The 9108-nt window shown below is 39.2% G+C and overlaps 1 protein-coding gene across 1 annotated transcript; it reads right to left on the reverse strand.

Moving 5' to 3' along the window:
* Positions 1-4386: 4386 nt before the first annotated feature.
* Positions 4387-7746, reverse strand: LOC129253080 (segmentation protein fushi tarazu). Its single transcript, XM_054891323.1, has 2 exons — positions 5795-7746; positions 4387-5676 (listed from the first exon to the last, which is right to left on the reverse strand). The coding sequence occupies exons 1-2, from the start codon at positions 6933-6935 to the stop codon at positions 4940-4942; spliced, it is 1878 nt and encodes a 625-aa protein (XP_054747298.1). The 5' UTR covers positions 6936-7746; the 3' UTR covers positions 4387-4939.
* Positions 7747-9108: the final 1362 nt, after the last annotated feature.

A 9108-nucleotide genomic window follows, 5' to 3' on the forward strand; every position in this document is an offset into this window, starting at 1 on the left:
AACGAAATGAAGCTGAAAGAAACCCTGCAGGTAGTGCTCGATGAGATTGTCGCGCTTAGAGCAGAAAATGTCAGAATTGTTACTACATATTGTCAATGCACAGTGCGAAAATAATAAACAGGTACTGTAATTTGTAAAACTGAAATTCGTCAATCTGAGCTTCACTCTATACAAGCCACTTTACGTTGCTATGAGTTGCTCTCTGCGATTTCTCTACTCGCTGCTGGCGTCAAAGTTCTTCGCGCTAATATTGGCAAAGATAATAACAACAACACACAAAGAGTAAACAAAACTGTTAACTCTAAGTGCACCGAAAAATCAGTCTTATCTTTGACACCACTCCGTCTGAGTTGCCTCTTGCTATTTTTTAAATGATCATAAAACTGTTTCTTTTGTTTGCCTTCTCTGTTATGCTGCTGCGCTGCTGCTGCTGCCGACGTTAATGTAGTCGACAATTTACTAACTACGGATGCTGTCTCACGTCGTGTAACTGTGCCTAATGCAAGAGAGAACTCTCTCTTAATATGCTTTAGTTGCTTCAAAAACATGGATTCTTGATCCCTCTTAAATTAGTTCCTGTTAAGAAGAACTCGTGCATTGAGTGGAAACATTTGGCTTGTTTCAAGCTCGTAAAGAAAGGCACTGACTCCTACACATAAAAGAGGATTAATTTCAAATTGGGAGTGTCTTTATCTTTACTGAGATTTAACCGCGAAATACAATTTTCAATAAACGACACACTTGAATAGTTTGGCCACAGTCGAAAGTTTTAAGATGGGTCTATAATTTCGTACATAAAATGTGTTTACTATTCTTGTAACGTCAATTGTTTTCCACTCATCTATAAACTTCCCTAAAACTAGAGACTACTTCGAAATAATTTTGAGCGACCGAATGAGGGGCTGGACAGTTTTTCAATAGCTCAGCAGATAAACTATCCACAGCGGTCTGTACGGAGGAATTAAGGGATAATATTCCCTTAGCAATATCTTTGGAAGATAGTATTAAAGAACTATAAATAAGATGCGATTCCATATACGAAGAAAAACTTGTTAAATAGTCTGTATCGTCATGAACAAAGTTCGACTTAAAGTAGTCCGCGAATAAGTTAGCAATATCAAATGGATTCTCAGCAATCTTTTCGTCCAAAAAGACTGATGTAGGTATTTAATGTAGTTCCAAAAATATTTCGGATTAGTTTTTATGTTTATTTCTGAATATTGTATTGGTATCTCCTCTGCTGGTTACCACGTGGATTGCATTTAGACAGATTTTCGTAAAGCGATTGACACTGTGTCACATAAAATTCTTATCAGTAAACTATATAATTTATAAAAACAGCGTAGAATTTTTATGAATGACTTATGCCGTTTTTTTACTGTAGGCGGATGATATGTTTGATTGTTAGGAATAACTAAAGATCAGTCCGATATTAATAAACTTCAGTGTGACATTAATGTTCTTCATTTATGGTGTACACTTTGAACATAAAGAAATGCTTCGAGAAGTCTTTCGCTAGAACCAAAAATGTTCGCAATACGTCGTATTGTAAAGGGGTTTTCAATTGGCGCGGGACGATTTTGGCGGTGGCAGCCATTTTGTTTTGGTGGCATCTTATTATTCAGCTGTTTATGCCAAATCATCATGGCAAGTTACACGATTGAACAGTACGTTCAAATGATAAAACTTTATAAACATTGCGCGCATTGCGCCCATTTTTCGGTAGACGTGGTTGCCCTTCCAATTTCTTATGGCCCATATTGAACCATATGGACCTAGACGACATGTGGTTCCAGCAAGGACGGCGCTACATGCCACACAGCAAACGCCCTTTTATTCCATTTCAATATCTACCCGCCCTTTTTGAAAAACCCTTTATTTCAAATAATATCTTGAAATAAGTTAATGAAACTACTTAGACATTATTTTTTACCTCAATAGTTACATTAATTTAGTTATTCCACAGTCTTACTCTGTTCTATGTTTTGTGCCTCGTAACACTGCGAAGTTTACTGACCCGTACACGTTAAAAATATTGGTTACGATCTTCGTCTGTTCTCATCTAGAATACACTATCTTTATTTTGAGGCATTACAATCAACTTCCTATAGCACGAATAGAGCGGATACAGCAAGTATTTTTTGAATTTTTCTCTTCATGTCCTGAATTTTGAAACACCTATACCTCACCTCGTTTATATTTTGTCTTATGTTATATTAATAAATCTGAAAACTGTCAAAGTCGTAGGTCTACTTTGTCATTAACTTTTCACTACAATGTTATTCAAGGAATAGATGACTGCCCTTATCTCTTAGAAAGGGTTAGTTTTAATGTTCCGAAACACAGCCTACGACTCTCTATCGTTTAATCTCTTCTTTGGGCAAATGCTCAAACCAAGTTTGCAATCAGTGCTGCCTTATACAGAGCCATGTGAAAGCTCAATATATTATCCCAAAATGTTAAAATTGACTTTGATTGGTTGGTTGGTTTAAAGGTGACCCCGCATCGGAGTGCCACATAGACCGCAAGTTGAGTCCGTTGTGTTGCCCTAGAGCTCGTTATGTTATATGATTTCCCCACCTAACCGAGATTTTTATTGTAGATTTTGGTCAAAGATATTAATTTGTTTCGAGAATTTGATGAGAGATTCGATTTTCAGGTTCGAGAGTACTGAAAGATTGTCAATTGTTGGAGAGCCTAGAAGAGCGAGTCGACTTCTGGCTAGACCGGGACAACTGCACAGCAAATGTTTGTTCGATACTTCCTCATCTTCGTCCTCGCAGTATCTGCACAGGTCGTTTTGAGGAACCCCGAGCCGACGTGTGTGAGTGCCCAAAAGGCAGTGGCCGGTGATAAGAGATATTATATGCCTTAGTTCGTGTTTCGAAAGACTTATAAGGGTTTTTGTCTGTTTCAGATTGTAGGATGGCCAGATTTGTCTGGTCGTAACGCAAGTAGTTTCCACTCGCCACCTCCGATCAGCAATGCTGTGAAATTCTCGATCAATGAGCAATTTACATGTTGAGAGCGGAATGTGGATTGTGGGTAAGTTACTAACATTTGATTTCGCAGCTCCAGCTCTTGCGAACTCATCAGCTTTGCAGTTACCTTCGAATCCACTGTGACCCGGCATCCAGATAACTTGGACAGAATTCTGAACACTTATCTCGTTAAGAGATAAGAGACAGGATCGAACCACATCTGAGTGGGTATAAGAGGAGCTGAGTGCTCGAACGGCCGCTTGACTGTCGGTGAAAAAGCGGATATCCTCTAATGATATTCTATTTTCTAAGAGAGTTTTCGCAGCATACCAGATAGCGCATACTTCCGCTTGGAATTTTATATATGTAACTATCTCCTCTTTGCAACGGAGTATCTGAAAAACTCGCTAGCTCTAACATTAGTAGGTACAATAAACCTTAATCTAGTATAACAATTTCCGCGATGACCTTAACGTGGCGTTTAAATCTTCGAAATCAGCCGAATACTTTCGAAGATCATGCCTGACCAAATAAAAATGTAAACAAAGGCGCTAGAAAAAAAATATTAATTTTTGTATAGTGACGGTTTCTGGAAAATATATAAACAAATTCTATGTCACGTGACCTGGTTCTTGTTCCATCAACCTATCCGTCCTGATATTGGTACTTTGTCTCTTCAGGTTATTATGAAAAGTATGCATATGTTTGTATCAAGTACATTACACCATACGTATGCACATACATACATACTTCCATATGAAATAAGAAATGTGTAGCACAATTTTTTCAAGGGCGCATTCTCACTGTATTCCCATCACTCGACATTTTTATTACTTTGCCTTAAGTAAGTTCTCTATCAGCTTCAATGAAACACGCGCCATAGAATAGATTACAATTCCAGAATCGTTATGTGTTAATACGAGTACGCAGTGCCTGCATTCGGCGGAAAGAATGAAAAATGACCAATCAATGTTACACCCAATTCAATAAAAGCGTTTCGTTGTGAAACGAGAAGGTAGATGCATAAACGAAATACAGATGTGTATGAATGTGTACAATGTGTGCATAAATGCTTGCGTTTGGCGGTGGTGCATTTAAAGTCAATTGCCTAAACGCCGCCACGAAGTGCAAAGCATACGAGTATTTGTTTAGGGTAGCCAAAATGTGACAGTTTTTGTTTGGAAAAATAGAATTTATTGATGAAAAATGTCGAACTCAATGTTGCTGACGACCGAAAAAAACAAAGTTGCAGCTGTTGAGATTTCACTGCATGTTACGTAGGGGTAACTGCAGGCTCAGAGCTATGTTCCAGTTATCTGCAGGGGAGGATGTCTCCCAACTAGTTGACTAAATAACTGACTTCTTGCTCGAAAGCTGCTTACGATTAAGTAAAACTAGATTTAGATTTCTATCCCATATACCACAAATTATATTTGTTTATATAAATAAGTACATAAATTTTAAAAATATGTATACATTAGTAGCTACAATCATGCGTGATACCCACTCGTCAGGTGGCAGTCCTTCCCATAGTCACTCATATTCAGTTGTCGTTAGCGGTAGTACGTGCACATGGGTACTCTAATAATTGATAGCATTTGTATTCGGTCGCCACCCGCTTTGCTCCTGCGCAGTCACTTTCCTACATATTCTTCCTCAGAATATGGAAAGTTTCCAACATGCATACAAATATTTATTTCAAACCGTCCCGTAATGCTGCTTCTTCGCCTAGGACGAACGAACACAATTAGGGACATATCAACCTTTCGAAAAAAGTTCTGGCGTTTGTGTGTATGCCTGTATGTTTTACGACATTGCTCGCGACTGGTGTGCCCACATGCCTCTATAGGGAGTCTGCTTGTGCGATGTTGGCATTGCATTTTTTCGAAGTTACTTCTTTGGTGTCTATTTTTGTGCCATAGATGGACGGCAGAAAATTCAATTGTATGTGTATCGTATTATATGCACCCCGTCTGCGTTCCGCCCGGCACACCATGAACAGTATTGAATGCTTCTAGTCGTTGTGGATAGTTACTGATCTCTCTCTGCGACGAATATGATGAGAATCCTACTGATGGGCTGGTCATTTGCTGCTGCGATGGTTGTACTGGTTGCGGTCGATCTGGCAGGACTAGAGGCTGTGCTTGTTGATACTGTCCCTGCTGGAGGTGGTGGTGAAGCTGCTGATACTGCTGATGATGCTGCTGATACTGCTGGTGCTGCTGCTGGGCGAACAGAGGAGACGACTGCTGTGGATATTGCCCGTAATAATAATTTTGGTTGTGCAATGATTGTCGCGCTGTTGCCGAGTCATACATTTGGCCACATTGTGGAAGCGTGCCCGGGGTCGGGTGAGCGTTCATTGGATTATTTGGATAGGCTTGGCCACTGACTATAGGGTATGGATACGCTGGTGGTACGGAAAGTGGCTGTCTTGGAACAATCGATTTCGAGTCAGAATTTGGGCAATGGCTGATGCCGATATATGCTTGGGTGGGTTGTTTTCCGTCCTTTTTCGACTTCATACGTCGGTTTTGGAACCAAATCTTGATCTGACGCTCAGTAAGTGATAACGCATTGGAAATTTCAAGACGGCTTTGGCGATTAAGGTATTGTTTTATGTAGAACTCCCTCTCCAACGTCAAGGTCTGGAAACGGGTGTACGTCTGACGTACGCGCTTTGAATCCTTCACACCTTCAACGACAAATAAAAATTAATTTAGCCAATTGTATATAAGTTGAATTATACTAAGATATTCATATCTTGTGTGTGTATACATATGTATATTTTCATTGAAAAGGGCGACACTTACTTTCTTTCACTTTCTTTCCTTTACGCGAAGTAGTGGTAGGCTCTTCTGCAGTATCTGTCAAAATTTGATGATTGATTGGCTGAACCTCTTGATACTGATTGACAGCTTGTTCAAGCGGCGACAAGGGTGGTGTGCTAATAGCGTCGACAGGAGATGCCTGCGTGGATGGAGGAGTTGTTATTGGTGCATTAGCAACTGGTGAGAGCGACAGCGATGGCGGCTCTGCTGTTCCCCCAACCGCAGTAGCTGATGCTGATGCATTCGATGGTGGTGGAGTGAGAAAGTCGGTTGGATTGCTTTGGTTTAAAAGTTTTACAGACTGTGAGGAGAATGCTTCCAAATTCCGAATGCCGCTGGGTGAAGGACGTGTGCTATAAATAGGTGCTGATAAATGACTGCCGGCACCGATGCTATCCTGATCAAAACTGGGTGGCTTATTAACGGTGTACACATTTGAGTTGTCATTGCTAGCTTCGCTGAATACTTGCTGCATTTGCGAACAAACTTGGCTTTGTGGATGAACATAATCTGGAGTGTATGTCAGTCTCTCGGCAGGATTGGTTAGTAAAGCCCGTAAAGTGCTGAGCCTTCCCCCTTGCCCCGGTATATCATTATTGAGCACAGATGCTTTGCGCTTCAATACCTCCTTTCGTCTTTCTTCAAAAATATTTAAATCCCTTGGGACAGTGTTGCAGTTATCCATCACTCCTCTCATCGAGTTGGAGGAGGGTGACCCCTCCTTTCTTATATCATTAATAAGTCTGTCATTAAAAATTGGTTCATTACTTTCAATTGATTCTTGTGATTGTGGCGACGTATTGCAGGATGTGACTGGCCCGCTCAAAAATACTTGGTCAGTGATTTCAATAGATGGCCTTATCGATTCTGGATATGTGTTGTTTACGGATGGTGGTGTTTCCGTTATTGCATTATTTATTCGAACTGGTCGGCTAGTGGCTTCTGAAGGGCAGTTGTTTTTATAATTAAATGCTTCACTTTGATTACTGGTCTGGAACGTAGGATTGCCGCAGTAATCATAAGCGCTATAGTAAGATGTTCCGATGTTATTATAAAACTCCCTGCAATTATAATTTTGCTGCTGACACATCATAGGTGTGTAGTAGCTGTTCGTTGCAGCCATGGTTGCACAGGAAACTCGTATTTATTACTTAATATTTATAATCACGAAATTATTTTATTTTATTTTTTCTGACGTTACTGACGAGCACAACGATGTGATCGCGTTGACGCTACTTTAGCAAATGTGCCGTTCAACGCTTCGATCCTGGCTAAAATACCCTCAAAATCTCAACTCTCATAAATCTTCTGCCTGCCTGCACTTTTACCTTCGTACAAAGCGCAGATTTTGGCACACGTTGCCTTTTGTTGTTGCAAACAATGCTTATACTGGTGTTCAGGACTTTGTTGTTGCGCTGTTTTGCTCGTCATAACACATAAATATACCTTCACATGACATTATCCATGCATGCTGTGTGCGCACAACCGGGCAAATACTAGGCTTTTCAATCTGTTTCATTTTCTTTGAGTTCTCTCTCATACACTGCACTCATTCATTGTCCTTACCGACAAGGGATGAGAGCAAAACTACATCTCAAATCACGAAAGGCAAGTCAGGTCAAGAAAATTCATTGCACTCTTTGTTGTTGGTTATTTCGTTTGTACGGAATAAAAATGCTGCTCTTTTGCGCTCTCGAGTGTATTTAGCCGAATCGCTGAGTGTGAAACGTCACATTGGTGCAATTGGTTTTGTTATTTGTGTAATTTCTTCTTCTTGCATTCTTGTTCGCTTTTTACATTTCTACATTATTCATCTTTGATGGGGGAAATCTTGTATTCTGTCATTCTCGATACATACAAATCAAATATCTCCATATCCGTATACTGCAAAAAATACCTCATATACATTTCTTTTCTCTGCTTTTGTGGAGAAATTTTATTCGAGAGATCGCAAAAGACGGTGTGGAAAACTTAAACAATTTAAAGAGCAATCTGGCTTAGAACTGACGCAACGCTTCATACATACAAACATATGCACTACACCTGTTGTGCTCTTTGTTACATATAAGCGATGCACATAGAGAGCGCATTATCAACGCGAAATTTTCCACGATTTGTACCGATGCGCTCACGCATTTAGTGCTAGCGCGAGTATTGTATGCATACTGTTGGCGTCAAAAGTACGTGTACACCACATGTTGACAAGTCTTGACTGTGTTTTTGTTTTTTTTTTTTTGTTTGCATACCAACTCCAAGTCTCAAACTTTGTACAAATTTTATAAAAATTCGACAAGCAAAATTATGGGTATGCCATTGCGCAAGTTTCAATTGGCTTAAAATTCGCGTTTCCTTCCATATAAAAAAAATATCTTGCATTCCAAAAATTCTGACTGAAAAATTTGACGTTTGTAAAAATTTGACACATTTTTATTTGTTTCAATATTGTAAAACATTTGAAACCTTATGTTATATGGGTTTTGGTGTTGTGTAAATTATATTTTTATAAAACAAAAAAATGTATTATATAAATAGTCAAAACTTGTCAATATGTGATGTACACGTATTTTTGACGCCGACAGTACATCCATTCGTACTTTAAGCATGACTACCTCCTACAGCCGGTAATTAAAGTGAATGCCAAAACAGAAATATTTTAAAAGGACTTGAAACGAGAAAGTGTTGTTTTCCTACTTCATCTAATTGAAATAATCATAAACATATTCAGTAACTAAGTTGAAATTCTAAAGGTAAAGTAAAATTACAGAAGTACGCATGTATGTATATATGTATGTATATGTATGTAGGTATTACAAAAGAAAACTACCGAGGCCGACGGACAGCGTAAAGTAACACAATGGTCCTTCTTCTTGTAGGGGATTAGTCAAATACCTAGAACTTTTGTAAGCGATTCTTTCATGGTCACAGAAATTTTTTAGGTGCAACTTGCCGCTGCAGTTTGGGAATATTTCAGCGAATACTACCTTTATTATTGTTACTAAATAGGCAACAGCATCTTTGGATGAGCGCATTTTCGCGGAAATGCACAACTAGTCGAAAACGACACGCCGGAGCTAGCAAGCACGACACGTCATATTATAAACAATAATCGCAACAATTACAATTCACAACGGTAGCTACTACCGTAGAACAGAAACCTCGCTAAATGTAAATACTATACGTACATGTATGTGTGCGTTTGTCACGCCCATCAATGCCGCGAAAGTAATTTAATCCAGTTACGGTCTGCATCAAGAATACAATGCACTTGTGCAAATATTATAGAATATCTGACTATA

Source organism: Anastrepha obliqua, chromosome 1 (assembly GCF_027943255.1).
Source record: "Anastrepha obliqua isolate idAnaObli1 chromosome 1, idAnaObli1_1.0, whole genome shotgun sequence".
NCBI lineage: Eukaryota > Metazoa > Arthropoda > Insecta > Diptera > Tephritidae > Anastrepha > Anastrepha obliqua.

Bases quoted from the DNA above. Each gene is read 5' to 3' on its own strand.
- LOC129253080 (XM_054891323.1), bottom strand. From the start codon at position 6,935: ATGGCTGCAACGAACAGCTACTACACACCTATGATGTGTCAGCAGCAA. The intron at 5,677-5,794 runs GTAAGTGTCGCC...TTGTCGTTGAAG, and splicing joins AGGAAAGAAAGTGAAAGAAA to GTGTGAAGGATTCAAAGCGC.